We start from the raw sequence: 22,699 nt of genomic DNA, 5'->3' as shown, positions 1-22,699 counted from the left end.
AAACTACCTGTGGGATACTATACTTATTGCCTGGGTGATGAAATAATCTGTACACCAAACCCCTGTGACACATTGTTTACCTACATAATAAACCTGTACATGTACCCCTGAACGTAAACATTTTAAAAATTAAAAAATTAAAAATATTCATTAAAATGTTTGATATGCTACTACACTGCAATTGGTTGTGTGAGCCAAGATATACTCCTATCAATAGTATTTTTTTTTTTTTTGAGACCTAATCTCACTCTGTTGCCCAGGCTGGAGTACAGTGGTGTGATCTCGGCTCGCTACAACCTCCGCCTCCTGGGTTCAAGCGATTCTTCTGCCTCACCCTCTCGAGTAGCTGGGACTACAGGCATGCGCCTGTAATTTTGTATTTTTAGTGGAGACGGGGGTCTCACCATATTGGCCAGGCTGGTCCTGAACTCCCGACCTCATTCATGATTCACCTGCATCAGCCTCCCAGAGTGCTGGGATTACAGTTGTGAGCCACCGTACCCAATGTCAGTGGTATCTTTTAGAGAACTTTTACATTGTAGATACTGCACCAAAAAAGTTAATGTTTGCAAACTTAATTGATAAATGCTTTCTGAAAGAAAATCATTAAAATTTGCCAAATGTTTAAGTTTAGATTATGTTGTTTGTATGGTTTTTAAAAAATGTCATCCTTAAAGTAGCTTGCTTCCTAGATTGAAGGTAGTATGAATTTGAAGAAAAAGAAATTGTAATTATCATTTATTACTTTTGTGCAAAATTCTATAAAGAGAAAAAGAACACTCATTTTATCAAATACTTGGTTCATTGAAATAATGTAGTTTAAGAATACATTTTGTCTTTGTAAGCACCAGATCAGGGAGGAATTCTTTGTTTTAAAAGAAGCCCTGTTCCCTCCTCTTGTATGCTGGAAGCAATAATTGGATTTAGAGGAATTGGATCAGAAGGAAAGAATACTTTTTTATACTTTGTATTAAAACCTATTTCTGGTTTGTAAAATCAATTTAGAGGGTCATGGCCAGCTTTTAAGAAAAAATGAAATAGAACTAAAAGTCAGAGTACGTAGAGAGTAAGGGTAAATACTGTTTGGTGAAACTTTTGGGTCATCTTGTAAAATGTATTTCTTCTGTGAGTCATTGGGGAAAATGTGTGAAAAATTCTACTTTATATGACAGGCTAATTCTCAAGTTGTTTCTAACCAAATGTAATTGGTATGTTGCAAATAGTAAATGTTACTTTTTTTTCTTTTACCCTTTAGCCTTTCTACCTCTCAGGAAAAAGTAAAACTTTAAACCAAGCAAAAACACTATTAAAAAAGGTCAACCAGCTAGGAATTTGTTCGCCGTGGAATTCCTTCCATAGTTTTTGTGGGGTTATCAGTATTGGTAGACCCATTTGTGGCATTACGTGTATGCACTCCACACGCATGCACTCGGGCAATATTTTGGAATGTGTTTATATTTGATTTTTCAGGTGTAGGAAGTTTGTTTTATAATAATTCCCCCAGAATATCATATGTGCTATTATATGTGGATCATTTATGACTATCTTTAAGTTTGGTTCATTGTTTTGTTTCCTTCTGTCACTTGATTGTCTCTAGGTCATCTTTTTCTCTTAATTGATGGATGGTAAGAAAACAAATTAAAGTAAAATTAATAACACCTGGCAAAGACTTAATTTGTGAGGTAAATCTGCTGTTACATAGGTTATATTTTAAGGCAATATTTGTGAATTTTAGATATGTAGGACATTGCTGCTTACTTATTGACTTAGATAATTGAATTCTAACTATATTTGGTTGCAGTTTTATAATCTTTAGTAGATGCTTCTTTCTCTAAAAGATGAGTTGCTCTCATGGTGGGTGTTTGTGATGTAGAAAGCAGCACTGTCAAAGGAATGGTAGCTGCCACAGTGTACTTTTTTATGTTACAGACTAGAGTGGTATTTTTTCATTTTGAAAGTCCACATGGTAGTTTGTTATTTTGTTTTTCTGGGAATTTTGTTTTTTTCTCAGAATACACTAGTCACTTAAGTTTAACTTAGTCTTGACTAGAATGCTAATTTAAAACTTTACAGAAGAAATTTATTTTAAAGCATGTCAGCTGTTCGTGTCAGCTGACTGCAAAATCTTCTGAGGGAAAATTTTTGTGAAGTATTAAAGTCCTGGGGAGCAGAGAACAAGGAAAAGAAATTAGACTATCCAGAGTGTAGCTGGTGACACTCACTGACACCTCTGCTTATGCTGAGGAATTGTCTCAAATCAAAGCAAATATTCATGATAGCAGGTCTATTGAAAACTTACTACAAACTTTTGTCATTTAGCTAGGGTTTTTCGTACCTTTCATATAAAGTACTGCCCCTCTTAACATTTTCTCTTTAGTCATGTTGCAGCACAAATGATTGGGTTATTTTCCCATGTTCATCACATTTCAGGCCAGCCTTCTCAAATTCTACTTACTTACCTCGATTAAACTTGGATATTTCATAACTTACTTGGTGAAGCACTGAGACCAGAGTTGTGGTTATATAAATACAATTGGAGTGTGGGTGGGTTGGAGCACAATTCAAGAGTGGTTAGTGGAGTAAATATCCCAAAAAAGAATGATGATAATGTATTTACTTCTTGCTGCTCTGAGGATGCAGTGGTAAACAACAGAGGTCTATGCCTACACAACATTTACAGTCGTTTGAGCTCAAATGAAGTAACTCTGGGAAGAGCAATTTCAGTAGAGTGGTAGCATAGAAGCCAGATTGTGCTGAGTTGAGGAATGAGTGTGAAGTTAGGAAGTAGAGAGAGTGAATAGGCACGTCTCTTTCAAGAAGCTGGGTGGTGAGGAGGAGGAGGAGGAGAAGAGCTAGGGCACACAGAAGAGAGGATTTTGTTTTGTTTTCTGATTTGTTTTGAGTATGGAAGAGTCTTGGACGTTTATAGGCTGAAGAGAAAGGATCAATAATGATGGAGAAATTTTAAAAGCCCCTGAGCAAATAATTGAGAAGGAAAACAGAAGGTCCACAGATTATCTGTAGACAAGGCTGTGGATGTAAGCAGGATTTTCGTGAAGGGACATAAAATCAAGGCAGTTTCTGCCTTTCAGATTCTATTTTCATTGCAGACTTTCAGGGATATGAGAGTAGAGAATTAGAGTGAAGAATTTATTCTGCATCTATATAATAGAAGCTGAGAGTTCTAGGGCAAAAAAATGGTTTTCCAAGGGCTAATCCATGTATCCTCATAGCTCCTTCTGTTTTGTTGCCCTTGTTGTCAGTAGTTATCCAATGCTATGTATACAATTTTATGTTTAAGTACCTTTTGGGAAAAATAGCTAGTAAACTCTCAAATATGATCAGTTGATATGACAAGTTAAATGTGCAACAATCCCTAATATTTTTATCTTGTTTAATTTTTACATGAAATTATCCAAATGCAAATAAAATGTGTTATTATGAATTTGTGTAGAATGTTAAAATGTTCAGTAGAATAAAAAATTTGTCATGGGAATTTTTGAAAACCAACTTCTCTAAAATAATTCAATGTAATTAGCACTTGAAAAGTGAAAGTGTGTTGCTGCCCTTGTAACATTATATATATGATATTTTTACTTTTATGGGTCAATTGTATTGACATCAAAAATAGAAAGACAAAATATTTTGTTGTCACTATTGACAATGTGGCTTTTTTAGGGTGATCAACTTCAATATAAAGGTATTTTGCTCTCGTTTGCATTGTTTGCTCATATTTGGTACTATGTACACTAATACTGAAACAAAAAGATGTTTGCTGCCTGGCATTTTTGTTGGTTATACTGTACTTTCTCATCATGTAAAAATCTTTCTCCTTCCAAATTACTTAGAGGTTTCAGAAACCTTTTTCTGAACCACTCAGAAACCTTTTTGCAAGAATTCTTAGAATTCTAATATTTGCTGTCAATCATGTCTAATATTTTAAGACACTTATAAAATATTTGATTAACTTGTGATTAATTCACCACTTACTAGTTATGCTACCTTGCAAGATTATATAACCTCTTTGAGCTTTTATTTCTTCATCTTTAAAATGAAGAATTTCTGGCCGGGCGCAGTGGCTCATGTCTGTAATCCCAGCATCTTGGGAGGCCGAGGTGGGCAGATCATCTGAGGTCAGGAGTTCAAGACTAGCGTGACCAGCATGATGAAACCTCGTCTCTTCCAAAAATGAAAAAATTAGCTGGCCATTGTGGCAGGCACCTATAATCCCAGCAACCCAGGAAGCTGAGGCAGGAGAATTGCTTGAACCTGGGAGGCAGAAGTTGCAGTGAGCTGAGAACGCGCCACTGCACTCCAGCCTGGGTGATAAGAGCTAAACTCCATCTCAAGAAAAAAAAATAAGAATTTCTACCTCATATGATAGTATGAGGAGATAATTGAGATAATTCACAAATTATCTTCACATAATATTGGCCCATAGTAAGCACTCATTAAGTATTAATGATGACATTGGTGTAAACACAATTAAAACACATGGAAGATACTATTAACAAATGTCATCTTAAATAGTGTATATATGCACTTGGTGACTAAGTGACATACAGTTGGTGTCTGATATCTTGGTTTTTTTGTTTTGTTTTGTTTTTAAGTTGATAAGTTTATTATCTACTTTTAGAGGCTTTCCCTGTATTTGTTAGTTTGTGTTGCACTGATATGCTAAGAACAAACCACCCCAAAAGAAAAAACAATTATTTTTTTAATTTTAAAATTTAGAGCCATGAAAACAGCTGTGACATCATAGCACTCTAAACATGCTGAAAACAAAAAAGTTAATTAAAATCCAAATCTTCATGTGATTCAGAGGAAGGGCTTTTCTCTACTTCTTTATGACTCTTAAGCAGAAATGTAGGCTAGGCAACTTCATTGATGGTACATTTTGACATTATACAGTATTAAAATTTCCATATGGATATTATAATAAAGATTTTGAAGAATTTGAACTACTGCACACCAGGCAACACTTGTAATGTAAATTGCTGTTGTTAACGCTTATGTAACATTTTCATTCATTTTTCTAAAGAAAATACATTTTTTCTTTTCCTTTTTTCCTTCACTCTATTTAACAAGAGACTAATTATAAACTTTGGACATATTGTGGTAAAAAGGTAGTGATTATTTTTTGCCATTCATTAAATATACTTTGCTAGTGTCATTTATATATACTATTAAAGTCAACAGCATACTTCAGATATAGTTGTTTTTCTTCTCCCTTTTCTTATCACCATCCTTCTTTCTACAATGCATTTTCCTCCACCCTCCATCCTAGTCCCTATGAAAGTAAGTTTAGAGTGAAAGGCCTTTGGTGAAGCTGATTGTATAATCTAGGTCAGTTTATCTGGCCTTGAAAGGTGGTGTACACATTGATACAGCTGAGCTGATACCTTGTAAAGGATGGGAGTTTATCCCAGGTAAGCAGTGTTTGCTGTACATTTTTAGCTTGTCTGGAAGAAACTCTTGATGTTTGATTCTGGAAAGATTGCGAGAGACACTCCACCCCTCCTCAAATGTGAGCCCATGGACCTTTAGGGTACGTAATACTGTGTGTGGATGATAAGGGGTAGGAGGGTGCCAGAGATTAACTATTCCTTAGAGGAATATGTAGGGAATACTATATATATTTCCCACATATGATGAATCCTTTCTATTCCAGCCAAGCACCTTCTAAATTCTTGTGGTTGTTCATCTAACCAAATAGGAGCTACAACCAGTATACTTCAAGATATCAGTGAGAACTTCTTAGTTACATTTTTCTATTTCACTTCAAAACTTCCATTTTTTATCAGACTAGTAACTGGACCCTTGAGTTTGTTTAGGGGTTATGATCTCAGTCCTTCAACCTTAGGCTTCAGATTTAGTTTATCAGCAACCCCCCCCACCTTCTCCCTACTCTGTGCCCCCAAACCTATGAAATTATATAGTTATATAAGTTTTATATTTTTCTGGAGATTGGTTATAAACATTGGCAATAAAGTCAACTTCATGTATCTTTAGTGTGGTTATGAATATTTTTTAAGTGACCTATTCTTTCAGTGACCTTTTAAAATAATAGAGTCATATGAATGTTTGTGCCAACTAAGCACACACTGACTTATATTCTGTTACAGGTAGATTATGATTTGAGCCACAGAGTTGGTGAAAGTTAAAATATGATGGTAGTTGATAATTTACTTAGTACACAGGATGTGCCACGTGCTGAAGGTCAAGTATAGTTTTAGTACATATTATCAAATAGTTTTCTAAATATCTGTACCAGTTAATATTTCCACGAATGAAGTATGGGAATTATAGTTCCTCCACATCCTTACCAAAAGTGGCTATGGAGAGAATAACTTTGTTTTAATTTTAGTCGTTCTGGTAGGTGTTTAGTGGTATCTTATTGTTGTTTTAATGTGCATTTTTCCCTGATGACTTTCTATATGCTGTTGGTTTTTTGGATATCCTCTCTTGTGAAATACCTGTTCAAATATTTTGGCCATTTTTCTGTTGGATTTTTCAGATTGATTTGTAGGAATTCTTCACATATTCTGGATATGAGTTCTTTTGACAGTTACATGTTTTGTACCTATCTTCTCCCAGGCAGTGGCTTGCTTTTTCATTCTCTTTATGGTATTCTTTTGATGAACGGAGGTTTTAAATTTTAATGCAGTCCAATATATCAGTCTTTTTTATAATCAGTGTTTCTGTTTCTTGTTTAAAACATTTATGCCTTTCCTAAGGTCAGAGAAATAATCTGTTATCTTCTAGAAGGCGGATTGCTTTACCTTTCACATTTAGGCCCATGATCTGTCTATCTGGAGCTTATTTCTGTGTAAGATGTTAGAATCAAAGATTTTTTTTCTGTCTGTGTGGATATCCAGTTAATCTAGCATCATTTGTTGAAAAGTCCATCCTCTCCCCGCCACACTTCAATGGCATCTTTATCACAAGACCATATGACTGACTTTAAGCCAAGTCTTAATATCTGGTAGTTTAAGTCCTCCAACTTTTTTTTCTCAAGAAACTATTTTTAAATGGCCAAATAGTCTCAAACAATTTTTGGCCCCATTCCTTCCTTCCTTCTGACTTCCCAAGCCCATCTTGCCTTTTGACCCCAGAGATTACAACTTACAGACTCACCATCTTCTTTTCCGTGACCATTTCAGACTAGAAGCTAGAATTCCGTAAGCAAGTGCAGCTTCTCTTTGGGTGGAAGATCAATACAGAATCACCTTTACCTGTTATATTCCCTGCCATCCTAGCTACTAATCTGACTCGGGGCTTGCGTTCCACTGCTGATTGCTATTGGACTTCTGGACTGTTACCCTGACCCTTTTATATTGGACCTTCTGTACCAGAATTCCCAAACCCAAAACCCTCTGATTTTACCCTCTGGTTTGTAGCCCTGAAAGTTGGCTTCAGTTGGCACTTTTATTATTTTTATTCACCTATATTGTCCCTTAATCTCCTTATAAGGATGTGATTTATCATCGACAGATCTCCAAAGTACAGGAAGCCCACCTAAATTCTCTATCTCTATTCTCTATTAGGATATACTGTTTGCTACCCAATCATGAGACCCTCCTGTCAACTGTTTTTGTATACTGTGGCTTGCAAGACAGTAGCCACATTATTTATTTGCTGCTGTCTAACAGGTCTTAGAATAAGTAGACATAAAAATGGCGAGTTACACACATGCATGCACACACATGTATGTATGCTTGTTTGTACAGATTATAAAGAAGTTAGACGACTGATTGGGACTCCATGGCTGGAGTAAGTAGTCCATTAAGAAGGATGAAGAAACATTCAGTTTGTTGCATGCCAGACACAGTACTAAAGTAGCTCATCTATCTTTTTTTTTTTCATGTCAAGTAGGAACAGCTATTTAAAGCCCATATTTTATGTGTTAAAGTGGATTATATAAATGAAACTTAATTTGTAAATTCATTTTACAAGTAATACTTCAATTAACATGAAACTTAAGTAGAGTTGGTTGGCTTAGACATAGAGGAATTTTCTGGAAAGTTTTGAGCCTCCCCTACACTGATTGGTTCAAGCACACTTAGAAGCAGTGACTCTCTCCTAGATTTTTTTTTTTTTTTTTTTTTTTTTGTGAGACGGAGTTTCGCTCTTGTTACCCAGGCTGGAGTGCAATGGCGCGATCTCGGCTCACCGCAACCTCCGCCTCCCGGGTTCAGGCAATTCTCCTGCCCCAGCCTCCTGAGTAGCTGGGATTACAGGCATGCGCCACCATGCCCAGCTAATTTTTTGTATTTTTAGTAGAGACGGGGTTTCACCATGTTGACCAGGATGGTCTCGATCTCTTGACCTCGTGATCCACCCGCCTCGGCCTCCCACAGTGCTGGGATTACAGGCTTGAGCCACCGTGCCCGGCCTCTCTCCTGGATTTCTAAAGGATAAGTTGGGTCAGAGCCAAGACCTACTGCAGGGGAACATGCAGCAACCCAAGTTCTCACCATCAATAGGTGACCCTCTTTTGAGAAATATGAGAATGTTTTTACTTTACAAAGCCAATAAAGCCTGTCTCGCCTGTAAGGAAAAATAGAGTATCTTGCAAAGATATGACAGGAAGAAAAACTTTCTGAGTTGTTACTTTGGTTACAAAGTTTCTGATTCAGATCTTTGCATTAACATCTGAATTTAGAATAGGTCTTGAACTAATAAATTATTTCATTTTTCAACAGTGAAAGTTTTGTAAAAAAGCAGTAGGTTAATCACAAACAGATTAAACTAGGAAAAAACCACCACACATAGTTCTTTGAAAATAAGGTATTATGAGCATGTAAAATCATACAGCCACTCTGGAAAATAGTTTGGCAGTTTTTTACGTAACTAAACGTGTACTTATAATACCCAGCAGTCACACTCTTTGGCATTTATCCCAGATAAATGAAAACTTACATGCACACAAAAACCTGTACATGGATGTTCCTAGCATCCTTATTATACATACTATTTATATATAATATTATGTATAGTATTTATATTATTTATATTAGTACGTATAGTATACTATTTATATATGCCATTAGTATATATGTATGTACACACACATTATATATATGCAATTTATAATGGTAGAATACTGGAAACAACCAAAATATCCTTCAGTAGGTGAATAGTTGAACAAACTGGTATATCTGTACAATGGAATGCCACCATCAAAAAAAAAAAAAAAAAAAAAAAGACCTACTGATACATGCGGCAACCAGAATGGAACTCAAGGGCATTACACTGAGTGAAAAAAATTCAACCTCAAAGGGTTGCATACCTTATGACTCTATTGACATAATGCTCTTGAAATGACAAAACTGTGGCGATGGAGAACAGATTAGTGGTTGCAAGGGGAAGAGAGGTGGAGTGAGGGCAGTTCTATGTCTTGAAAGTGGTGGTAGTTACACAAAGCTGAATAGAGGATAAAATTGAACAGAACTATACACAAACACAAATGCAAGTTCTTTTTTTTTTTTTTGAGATGGAGTCTTGCTGTGTCGCCCAGGCTGGAGTGCAGTGGCACAGTCTCAGCTCACTGCAACCTCCGCCTCAGGAGTTCAGGCTATTCTCTTGCCTCAGCCTCCCTAGTAGCTGGGATTACAGGAACCCACCACCACACCCGGCTAATTTTTGTATTTTTAGTAGAGATGGGGATGTTGGCCAGAGTGGTCTTGAACTCCCGACCGCAAGTGATCCACCCGCCTCAGCCTCCCACAGTGGTGGGATTACAGGCATGAGCCACCATGCCCAGCTCCCCCTTTTTTTAAATGGTAAAAATTGAACAAGGTCTGTTAACAATAATATTAACAGTAATGTACGAACATTGTCATGGTTAAAATGGTAAATTTTATATTATGTATATTTTACCACAGTTTTTTTAAAGGTGTTATTGTATAAGTAACACATTTATTCTAAAATACACATTTAAATGCAGGCATATAAATCTCTTTGAATGCTTTTTTTCCCCATTTTGAAACAATCACAAACGTAAAAAGTTGCAAGGTCAATACAAACAAGTTTTTTTCTCAAACAATTTAAGACTGCCAGCCTGATGCCCCAACACTACCAAATAGTGTGTATCTTCTACAACCAAGGACATTCTCTTGTATGACTGCAATACTACCATCACAATCAAGAGGTTAACATTGATAAACTGCTGCTGTAGCGAATCTTTTGGACTCTGTTAAAGTAGATGATTCATAATCATCCCAGTAGCGACCTTTATAGAAAGGAGATCAAGTGTTGCATTTACTTTTCATGTCTCTTTATTCTTCTTCAATCTGAACCGAGTTTTCCATCTTTCCTTGACTTTCATGACCTTGATACTTTTGAAGATTATGGGCCAGTAATCTTGTAATCTCTCTCTGTTTGAATTTGCCTGAAATTTCCTGAAGTCAGGTGTTGTATTTTTGACAGGATATTCCAGAAGTGATCCTGTATTCTCATTGCATCTCATCAGGTGGTGTATGATTTCAGTGTTCCCATTACTGATAATGTTCATGTTGATCACCTGATTAAGGTAGTGTCAGGCTTCACACTGTAAAGTTATACTTTTTCCTTTGTAATTAAGTATATTGTGGGGACGTACTTTGAAACTATGCAAATATCTAGTTCCTCATCTAACTTTTAGTTTACTTACATGTTTATATCTGTGAGGACTCAGTTTATTATTTTATTTATTGGGTTATAATCCATTATTATCTTTATTTCAGTGCTCAAATTGTTCCTGATTTAGCTAATAGCAGCCCTTTCAAGCTGGCTTTTGTATCCTTTTGACATGTCACTATCTTTATTAATACTTCTAAATTTTATTTTTATTTATTTATTTTTGAAACATGGTCTCACTCTGACACCCAGGCTGGAGTAGTAAAGTGTCGTGATCATGGCTCACTGTAGCCTTGACTTCATGGGCCCAAGCGATCTTCCCACCTTTGCCTCCCAAGTAGCTGGGACTACAGGTGCATGCCACCATGCCTGGCTAATTTTTTTTATTTTTTGTAGAGACAGAGTTACATCATGTTGCCCAAGGCTAGTCTTGATAAAACTCCTGGGCTCAGTCTCCCAAAGTGCTGGGATTATAGGTGTGAGCCACCATGTCCAGCTGCTTTTAAACTTTAGAAAAAGGAATCCTGTCATTAATGGCTATATAATATCCTGTTATAGGGACGTAATGTAACTTGCTTAAATAATCCCTTTGGAGCATTTTGTTTTAGATTTCTTTAAAAAGAGTTTGCATAGTACAACCATATTGCCTTCTGGAAGGCTTATAACTGTTACACACTCACAAGCAATGTGCATGTGTGCAAGGGTTCCTTTCCCCACATTCTCATTAACAATTGCAAAGTGCTTTTAAATAATAGGAACTTCATAATTAGAAGGACACAGTTAAAGGTCAAATTACCTTGTACACTAAGCATTAGAAGGGGTTATCAGGACACTAGACAAGGGAAGAGAATAGGATTTATGTGTATCTTGTACTGTTGGTGTTTTTTTTTTTTTTTTTCCTATTTATATCAGCAACAGGAAAGAAGAGTACAGCAGAGCAAAGCAGTTATTTCCTTCTTTATGGTGCTAATTTTGTAAGAAAGACAATTTGAAGTAGTTATGTTACAGGTTATTTCCTCTTACTTTTCTTGTGACTCATTTCTTTTTGGCAACTCTCAGTGACTGACCAGTCATAACCTCAAAGATCCTTTTCAAAATTCTGAAGCACCACTAAGCAGCTGTCTGAATGAACTTTGGGAAAGTTACTAGTTGGCTTCATTTTCCTCACCTCGGAATTAAACTATGTGGTTTCTGTAGTACTTTCACTCTAAAACTGGAAGATCTTAAGAAATTTTATTCTGAGAGTTAGAGGAAAGTGACTTTTCTAGCTTGCAAAACTGGTTGAATTTTTTAGTAAATATTTCCCTCATGTATCTATGTAACTGGGCAACTGTGAGTTGTAAGAAGTTTGTTTATTATTTATGGACTGGTTTTATTCTAAGAGTTTGGCCGTTCTCTCTTTGCTTATTTTTTTGAAACTGAGTCTCACTCTGTTACTCAGGCTGGAGTGCTGTGGCGTGATCTCGCTTCATTGCAGCCTCCACCTGCTGGGTTCAAGTGATTCTCCTGCCTCAGCCTCCCAAGTAGCTGGGATTACAGATGTGCACTACCACACCTGGCTGATTTTTGTATTTTTAGTAGAGGTGGGGTTTCACCATGTTGGCCAGGCTAGTCTCGAACTCCTGACCTCAAGTGATCTGCCTGCCTCATCCTCCCAAAGTGCTGGGATTACAGGTGGTCCCTTTGCTTTTAATGTTAAATCTGACTTGTGGAACCTTTGACTCCTTAGCACAGAGGAACAGAATAACTCAGGTTTCATTTAAGAATTAAATATATTAAAAAGAAGCTATTATAAATTAATCAGTATGGGAAGGATTATTCAACAAAAGGGATTAAGATCATTGCGCGGCTGTTTAGAAAAAACTATTCACCTTACATTTTTGCTTTATATCATACACCAAAATAAGTTATAGATGTGTTAAAAATAAATGTTTTATTAAAAAAACCTTAAAAGTAGAAGAAAATAAAAGTATTTATTAACTCTTGTATGATAGCAAAATAATGAAGAAAGTTCCAAATGAAATGATCAATTGATTTGACTTCTTAAAAATTAACTTGGGAAAATAGCTTGGCAGTTTCTTACAAAGTTGAGCATGTTATATGACCCAGCATTCACACTCCTGGGTATATATATTTTAGAGAAATCAAAACTTGGGTTCACATAGTAATCGTACATGAATGTTCATAGCAGTTTTATTTGTAATAGGAAAATACTGGAAAACAACCCACATATCCTATGTGGAATGAATAGTAGACAACCTATAGAACATCTGTACAATGGAACACTAGTTAGCAATGAAAAGGAATCAGAGCCAGGAGTGGTGATGTGCACCTATAGTCTCAGCTATAGGCTGAGGCAGGAGGATTGCTCAGCCCAGGAAACCAGCCTGGGAGCCCAAGAAACCAGCCTGGGCAAGGTAGCAAGACCCTGTCTCTAAAAAAGAGAAACGAATGAACTGTTGACATATGTAGCAACATGGTTAGCTCTCAAGGGAAAAAGCAAAGCTGGGGAAAAAAGTCAGCTTCAAAGGGTTACTAGTGTATATGATTCTATTTATATAACATTCTTGATGTAACAAATTATAATGATGTAGAATAGATCAAGGATTAGAGTTTAGGGAAGAGTGTGACTGTTAAGGGGTGACATGAGCGAGTTTCTTTGTATTGATAGAACAGTTCTTATCCTGATTGTAGTGATGGTTACTCTAATATAATCCACACACATAAAATTTTCTAGAACTATGTACACACACACATACACACACACACCTGGTAAAATCCAAACAATGTTTGTACCTGAGTTAATAGTATTGTACTGATGTCAGTTTCCTGGTTTGACCATGTGTATTATGGTTATTACCGTATTACTGTATTACCACTGGGGGTAGCTGAGTGGAATATACATAAGAACTCTCATATTTCCAACTTCTTTTGAGTCTTAAACTATTTCAAATTATTAAAAGTTACTTTAAAATTAGCTTGGGTCAGAAATAAACATTGAAAAGCCAAATGAAGAAAATATTTATAGCAATTATGAGAGATGTCATTTTTATGCCTTTTACTTATTAATATAAAGAACTCATACAAATCCATAAGGCAAACATTGAATCCTTAATGAATTGAAGGAGAACTTAACAGAATAAGCACATGCCCAGGAGAGAATTTTGTAGGTGTACTTTTGTAAGTATATATTCAGAATTTTCTGGAATCCCCAAATTTCATTAATGTACTACCATGCTGTTGGTAACATACAGTCTAAGAGAACTTTTTTTTTTTGCCAGTATATTATAGCTGTGTAATTTCACCTAAGAGAAAACTAGATTAAAAGATACAAAACATCATGCAGGAAATGGTCAAGGAAAAAAAAGAGACAAAGTAGAGCATTGTAAATTTGCATTGTTTTAAAGTAGCTTTGAGAAAATTTTGAAAGATCTTGTTTTATGTAATCTGTCCCCTCCAAAAAAAAAAAATCATCTTTTTTTTTTTACAGGTGTAAATTAATTGTTTGAAAGCAACTGAACAATGGAGCCAGACATCATTCGAATGTATTCTTCATCCCCACCACCACTAGACAATGGAGCAGAGGATGATGATGATGATGAATTTGGGGAATTTGGTGGGTTTTCAGAAGTTAGCCCTTCTGGTGTAGGGTTTGTTGATTTCGATACAGCAGATTATACACGTCCCAAGGAAGAGTTTGTACCTTCAAACCATTTTATGCCAATTCATGAATTCTCAGAAAATGTAGATAGCCTTACAAGTTTTAAGTCCATTAAAAATGGTAATGATAAAGACATCACTGCTGAACTTTCTGCTCCTGTGAAAGGACAGTCTGATGTTTTACTTTCTACCACCAGCAAAGAAATAATTTCATCTAAAACATTAGAGACTTCCATTGATGGCATGGAAAGTCCAGGAAATTTAAATAAAATAGTGGAGCAGAGACAGAATGTTGGAACACTTGAAAGTTTCTCTCCAGGAGATTTTAGAACTAATATGAATGTTGTTCATCAAAACAAGCAGTTAGAGAGCTGCAATGGTGAAAAGCCTCCTTGTCTGGAAATTCTAACAAATGGGTTTGCGGTGTTGGAAACTGTAAATCCTCAGGGAAGAGATGATCTGGACAACATAGCTGATTCAAAGGGACGGAAGCCTCTTAGCACTCATAGCACTGAGTGTAATTTAGACTCTGTACCTAGTCCTGCTGATGAATTTGCAGATTTTGCCACATTTTCCAAAAAGGAAAGGATACAACTAGAAGAAATAGGATGTGCAGTTTTAAATGATAGAGAAGCACTAACCATTCAGGAAAACAATAAAATTAATAGAGTCAATGAACTGAATTCTGTAAAAGAAATGTCTTTGGGTAGAAGCTTTGATAACAAAGGAGACACTGATGGAGAGGATCAGGTTTGTGTTTCAGAAATAAGCATAGTGGCTAACAGAGCTTTCAGTGTTGAAAAACAAGGCCTTCCAACCCTGCAACAGGATGAATTTTTACAGGCAAGTGTTCAATCAAAGGCTTGGAGTTTGGTGGACTCAGTTGATAATTCAGAAGCCATTAGGAGAAAACAATGTAAAACTGAAGAAAAACTTGACTTATTTACTTCTAAATGTGCTCACCTATGCATGGATTCTGTTAAAACTTCTGATGATGAAGTTGGTTCTTCCAAAGAAGAAAGTAGAAAGTTTACTAATTTCCAAAGCCCAAACATTGACCCCACAGAAGAAAATGTTTTGGATGATTCTGTAAGTGTAAAAAATGGTGATAGTAGTAATGACTTTGTGACTTGCAGTGATGCCAATGCAGATGATTTTGGTGATTTTGGTGACTTTGGCACTGCCAGTGGCTCAACTCCACCTTTTGTTACTGGTACTCAAGATTCAATGAGTGATGCCACTTTTGAAGAATCTTCAGAGCACTTTCCACATTTTAGTGAACCAGGTGATGACTTTGGAGAATTTGGGGATATAAATGCTGTTTCTTGCCAAGAGGAGACGATATTAACAAAGTCAGACCTAAAACAGACTTCTGATAATTTATCAGAAGGATGTCACTTGGCAAGAAAATCTAGTGGAACAGGCACTGAACCTGTTTCAAAACTGAAAAATGGGCAAGAAGGTGAGTTTGGAAATTTTGATTCTGTGCCAAATATTCAAGATGACTGCAATGGTTTTCAAGACTCTGATGATTTTGCAGACTTCAGTTCAGCTGGTCCTAGCCAAGTTGTAGATTGGAATGCTTTTGAGGATGAACAAAAAGATAGTTGTTCTTGGGCTGCTTTTGGAGACCAGCAGGCTGCTGAATCTCACCATCGAAAGGAAGCCTGGCAGTCACATAGGACAGATGAAAATATTGATACTTCAGGAACCCCCAAAACGCACAGTGTACCCTCAGCAACTTCCAAAGGAGCAGTTGCTAGTGGCCATTTACAGGAATCAGCCGCTTCAGTTCAGGTATTTACTAATTTTCTCTATTTTGTATGACTTATTAATTTATGTGGAGGCTTCTAATTTCAGCTTTTCAAAATATATTTTTTCAACTGAGTACCTGTTAAAGGAGCCTCAATATGATGTGTAATGCCTGTCTGATTTGTGGATTGGTTACATTTTTCACAACCCTTTGGGAAACTACAAATAGTTCTATAGTAAAGCGTACTAAGATTTTTCTTTATCTCAATGAGTTTCTTTAATATTTACAGATGTTCCTTAACTTGGATTTTTTGGTGACTATACCATTTATATTTTTTTAAATCCCCACACTTATTAGCTAATTAACAGTTCCAGTAAATCCTTCAGTATTTACCCTTTACAGTGATTTTAAAAGAGGCTAAACTGAGATTTAGATTTTTCTTAAGTTTAAGAAAAAATTGTTAATTTTGTCCATCAAAAACCTAGGAGATTCAAGTATGGTTTTGATTCCAGGAGAGAACAAGGAGAATTTGAAACCTCATTCTGTGCCAAAGGCTACAGTGAATTGAAGAATAGAAAAACAACTAGAAGAAAGCAATTTTTTTTTTTTCCTCATAATTTAGCAGCTACTAAAAGACTTGGGGTGAGGGTATGAGATGAATTAAGGTTTAGTCCTAAAATAAGAAACAACTATCAGTTGACTTATTGTAGTTGTATTTATTTGTTTATGCTTTCTTACAAATGTACTTGTTATCCCTTCCTAGGGAGTAGGTGTGTCAGGGAGAATATTTTTACCCCTTAGCTCCTATACATTATCCTTTTTTGGTTCAGACCTTTTCAGAAAAGATTCATTAAGATTCATTTTGACCTAAAGTCACCCCTAGAGGTGTAGCTTGATATCTAGGTTGTTCCCTAGTCCAGAGTTGTACCCTGTGCCAAATTTTACCTTTTTTCAACTCCAGAGGTGTAAAAGAGGGCACTCTCTTGAACATCACTGCTTTATACTGACAATTGATATATGTAACTAACACCTGATCCACAAGCTTATCTTAAAGATACTGTGAATAAAATCAGAATCTACAAACTTTATTTCTCCAGTTATCTTTTGCTAAGAAAACCATTTTCAACTAGAAATCTTCCCAAAGTCTTTATAATTGAAATTGTTATACTCCATTGCCTTGATAACTTTGACACAGTGAGATACTAGAGAAATTATGGTATTACCAGTTGGTGCACATAGCTAATGGCTTTTTAAGTTGGTTTTTGTGTCTGAGTAGTTTAATTTGCTAATTCAGTTATTATATAGTTTGGCTAATGTACATTATTTCTATTGAGTAATTTATTATTTAGGCAGAACCTTGCCCTTTACACAAGAAATGAACTAATTATGATGCTAAATGAGGACTGTTGCTTTTGACATAACCGTTTACCTATTTAGTTTCATCTCAGTAGAGGATAGGATGACAATGGTATTGGATGATCTTTAATTTGTAGTCTTAGAACTTTTAACATTATCAGATAATGAATTTTTTAAAGTGTGACCACTTCAAGTAGGAATTTCTTGCATTATACAAGTTGATTGAAATTATTTATATATAATATGATAACCAGATATAGGAGATAATAAAGCACATGGGCTTCATGGAATTTGGCAGATGTGAGTTTGAATCTTGACCCAGCCTCATGATTTTGGATAGGTTACTTCTGAACTCAGCTGTATACACAAAGAAGATAATGTCTATTTCAAAGAACTTTTGTGAAGATAAAATGAAATTTTTAAATGACTGAAAAAATCAATCTGCTAGAAAGTAAGAATTTTATAGTATGCTTCTATTTTTTATAAAAAAAGAGGAACTATAGATGTGGCAAGATGCATTAAGAGTTTCTGAGGCCAGGCCTGGTGGCTCATGTCTGTAATCCCAGCACTTTGGAATGCCGAAGTGGGTGGTTCACTTGAGATCAGGAGTTTGAGCCCAGCCTGGCCAACATGGTGAAACCCCGTGTCTACTAAAAATACAAAAATTAGCTGGGTAGGGTGGCATGCATCTGTAATCCCAGCTACTCAGGAGGCTGAGACAGGAGAATCACTTTAACCCAGCAGGTGGAGGTTGCAGTGAGCCAAGATCATGCCACTGCATTTCAGCCTGGGCTACAGAAAGAGACTCTGTCTTTTAAAAAAAAAAAAAAAAAAAAAAAAAACTTTCTGAGATTTGTTTGGCTCAGGCCTTCTGCTTTTATTTTGGCAAATGGGTTATGGAAAATGAACAGAATTTGGATGCTAGGAAAGAGAAACTGCTGGAAGACGCCAGAAGTTTGGGAAGAAAGTTGGTAAGCCCTGCTGAGTAAGTGACTGAATCAGAGATGGATAAAGATTGAACAAAGACTTTCCTTCTTAACCTGCTGTTGTGAGGGAGAGTTGCAGCCAGCACTCTTTCTTGGGCTTCGGATTCTGCTGGAAAAGTACATTAATTTAGTCCTTTTGGAGAGAATTAGATTTATTAGTATTTTTCTTAAACTGTTTTTTCTAGTTGCTCTGGACAATGTTCAGAACAGCACAGAATTCCTCACTTTTTTTTTTTTTTTTTTTTTTTTTTTTTAATTTGGACAGAATTTTGCACTGTTGCCCAGGCTGGAGTGCAGTAGCACGACCTTAGCTCACTGCATCCTCCACCTCCTGTGTTCAAGTGATTCTCCTGATTCAGCTTCCTGAGTAGCTGGGACTACAGGTGCACACCACCACACCCGGCTAATTTTTGTATTTTTACTGGAGATGGGGTTTCACCATATTTGCCAGGCTGGTCTTGAACTCCTGACCTCGGGTGATCCACCAACCTCAGCCTGCCAAAGTTCTGGGATTACAGGCGTGAGCCACTGTGCCCGGCCTCCTCACATATTAGTAACAGTAAACACTTAAGTTTTTTAGTGGTAAAAGTTGAAATGATTTATTCCTGTTCAGTCTTACCTGGATGCAATAAGTGTTCTGAACAAAATGTCATCGAGTGGTTTTGTCTGAATTTTACTTTGATAGAATGTGAGTGTTTTAGAAGTCAGAGCTTAATTAAACATGGGAATTTGATTTAATTTGTTTAATTAAACAAGCATAGAAAACAAATCTTTGTTTTGTGAAGTCAGACAAACGGTGTAGTTGGTCATTTCAGATTTCTTCCACTTTTCACTATTTGGTATGTGACATTATCCATGTCCCCATTTCTTAGCACTTTCTATTTTTAGCCCATCAAAAAGTTGTCTTAGATTTTAATAAATATGTCTTCCTTGGATTTAGTGCAATAATTTGTTACTTAGGTAGGGAAAAGTCAAGCAAGAAGAATTCTTTCAAAATTAAAAAGTGTTCTTAGTCTAATTCTCAACTGTGGGTCCAGCCAGTCTTAGAGGGTTTGAGCTTTAATGTAAAAGCCGTACATGAACATGATTGAGAAATAGATATCTTCTCCCTTTGGTAAATTATTTTTTTCTGAAAACCCAGAGTTTAGTGTATGTCATTCTTTTGTTAACATTCTTATAAACTGTAAAGAAGGTAAGTAGTGGTATTTCCATTATACAAATGAAAATGAGGTCTTCACTTTTTGGGTAAAGATTTAAAACAATAAAATGACAGCAACAAGGCAGTCCTTTTTTTTTTTTTTTTTACAATTTTTTTTTAAATTTTTTTTTTTCTATCCTGGGAAACCAGGAAATTTTCTTTTTTTCTTTTTTTTTTTTTTTTTGAGACAGGGTCTTGTTCTGTTGCCAGGCTGGAGTGCAGCAGCGCAATCTCGGCTCACTGCAATCTCCGCCTCCTGGGTTCAAGCATTTCTTCTGCCTCAGCCTCCCAAGTAACTGGGACTACAGGCGCACGCCACCACACCCAGCTAATTTTTGTATTTTTTAGTAGAGACAGGGTTTCACCATGTTGGCCAGGATGGTCTTGATCTCTTGACCTCGTGATCCTCCCGCCTTGGCCTTCATTTTTTTGTTGTTGTTGTTTATGTTTCAGAAAGAAACCTTGACTGAAATAGCCAAGACACCTTTTTCACAGATACATGGTAAAAGAGATAATGAATGTCATAAGCATTGCGTTTAACCCTGAGCTTTTGTAAAATTTTAAAATATTCTTCTGGGTATCATTTAGAAATTTAGGTAATTGGTAAGTAATCTATTTATATTAATTTGCTATAGAAAAGGAGGCTATGAGTTATTTTTTTCTTATTAGACATCCAGTTGATAATCCTACAGGGAAAATGTTATTAGCTGAAGACATATTTGGAGAGCTTTGAAAGTTAAGTGTCACAAAAAAGAGAATTACTAATACCTTGGCTTGTGTTAGTTCAAGATTAAGTTAGTTTTCTTGTTTTTGTTTTTGTTTTTGAGACAGAATCTTGCTCTGTCACCCAGGCTGGAGTGCAGCAATGCAATCTGGGCTCATTGTAACCTCTACCTCCTGGGTTCAAGGGAGTCTTGTGCCTCAGCCTCCCAAGTAGCTGTGATTACAGGCACAGAAACTCAACGTTCTTAAATTGCATATAACCAGTCCTACCTTTTCATCTTTACTTAATCATCTAGCTAATATTTATGCAGGTTTTCCCTCCTGTGAACATTTGAATATGCAACTGAAAACAAGTGAGCAACAAAATAAGGGAATTAAGATCTAAGACTTTAGCCTTATAGATCTTTGCCTACTTAACTATGTGGATAGAATTTCCTTTTGCTGTTTTCCCCTTAGAAAATTTGACTATCTGGTGTTTAATTTCAAAATAGAAATGCTTCATTATATTTATTCAGAAATTGTGCAGAAGGAAAAAATCATGTTTAGAGCATGGTGAATATTACAACTAGTCACTCTTTATATAGCTTGAAATTGGGGATTGGTAAGTATATAGTTGTAGATTGTACTTGATAGCTTACTTAATATTTAATGGTGATGCAGCATAAGATATCCTCTTAAATGGAAGATTAAATTACCCAGTGGATTTTAATGTTTCTTCTAAACTTCCACTTGACTGTGAAACCTAATGCTATCAATATTAAAACTATTGATATTAATCAACTTCTGTACCTAAGTAAGAAAGAAAAACTAACTGAAAATATGTTGAAGGAATATTAAGAATTACCTTAAATATAAAATACTTAAATCATTACTTAATATCCTGAAGAGGGTCTTGGAAACTGCAACTTTAAGCGAAGGGACATATAACAAAACCAATTTGCCATAGGCTAACTGACATAAACAAGAGTTACTATGGCATCTTTCTGGTCACAGAAACATCACTGAACTTCTAAATACCTAGACACAAAGCACTTCTAATATTAAACGTTGAAGTAAATGTGAGTGTACTTACATTTAAGAAAGATTAATAAAAACAAGAAACATAATTACCCAGTTTTTGGTGAATCAGTGAGTGACAGCAGTTGTAGTTCTACTGCTGGGTAAAATCAAGGGATAAATGTTTGCAAAGCAAAAATTATCTAAGGAGCACTTCCTAACCACCAGTCAATTCAAAAACAGTCAAATCTCGCAGGCTCATTGGGCACTTTCATACTGCATCATTTATTGCTGTGCATTTGTATGATTATTGTAGACTTCACAGATGTTTATTTTATAATTTATTCCTTTTGCAATCTACTTATTCCAGTTCAGGGTTGCCAGTGGCCAAAGCCTATCCCTCTAGCTCAGGGTACAAGGCTGAAACTAATCCTGGCCTGGATGCCATTTCATTGCAGGGCACACTCGCACACACACATACCAGCACTCGCTCAGACTGGAACAATTTAGATAATTAACCTAATGTGCACATCTTTAGGATGTATGAGGAAACTGGAATACCCAGAAAAAACCCATGTGGACATGGGGAGAATGTGCAAACCACACAGATAGTGGCTGCAGCCAGGAATCAGTTGTTTTTCTCATCAACATTACAACAAAATGACATTATTCAGGGACCTGCTGCCCTTTAAAGGAGATAGGCACTTGAATACACCTCTACATACACCTCTCTAAAAAGCTGAATGAAACTTGCAATACACTTAATCTCTTTATGCCCAGATGTAGTCATTTATAAAATAGGCAAGTATTAGAGTTCTCCAGATAAACAGAAGCAATGGGGTATGTGTAGAGGGAGGGAAGGGAGGAAGGAGGGGGAGTGTAGGAGTGAAGGTAGTAGAGAGAGAGAGAGAGAGAGAGAGAGAGAGAGAGAGAGAGGCTGATTATTAGAAATTGAGAAGTTCCAGAATCCACAGTGCATAAACTAGAAACGCAAGAGATGATGGTGTAGTTCCAGTCTGAGTCCCAAGGCCTAAGAACCAGGAGAGCAGTGGAGTAAGTTCCAGTCCAGAAGCCAGCAGGCTTAAGATCCAAAAAGAGCTGATTTTTTAGTTCAAGTCCAACTGAAGTCCCAGCTCAAAATCAGGCAGAAGTTCCCCCTTAGCCTTTTTGTTCTATTCAGGTCTTCAGCTGATTGCATGAAGCCCACCCCCGTTAGGGAGTGCAGCTGCTTTAGTCAGGTTACAAATTCAAATGTAATCTCATCTAGAAACACCCACACAGATACTCCCAGAATAATGTGTTTTGGGGTTTTTTTTGTTTGTTTGTTTTTGAGACAGGGTCCCATTCTGTTGCCCAGGCTGAAGTGTAGTGGCATGGTCTCAGTTCACTGCAGCCTCCATCTCTTGG

The 22,699-nt window shown here is 36.3% G+C and overlaps 1 protein-coding gene across 4 annotated transcripts in view; it reads left to right on the top strand.

Moving 5' to 3' along the window:
• AFTPH (aftiphilin) overlaps nt 1–22,699 on the top strand; it is a 72,747-nt gene that overhangs the window by 13,131 nt on the left and 36,917 nt on the right. For all 4 annotated transcript variants that reach the window (XR_004273009.1, XM_032291958.1, XM_032291957.1 and 1 more), the window contains exon 2: nt 14,111–16,077. Coding sequence is in view for 3 of the 4 variants with exons in the window: in XM_032291958.1 (XP_032147849.1) it covers nt 14,143–16,077 (1,935 nt within the window). In the remaining variant the exon portion in view is untranslated. The remainder of the gene's footprint in view (nt 1–14,110; nt 16,078–22,699) is intronic.

Source organism: Sapajus apella, unplaced genomic scaffold (assembly GCF_009761245.1).
Source record: "Sapajus apella isolate SASKATOON/1434 unplaced genomic scaffold, GSC_monkey_1.0 scaffold26, whole genome shotgun sequence".
Lineage (NCBI taxonomy): Eukaryota > Metazoa > Chordata > Mammalia > Primates > Cebidae > Sapajus > Sapajus apella.
The sequence above is the reverse complement of the archived record's forward strand: the minus strand, read 5'-3'. Positions and strand labels throughout refer to the sequence as shown.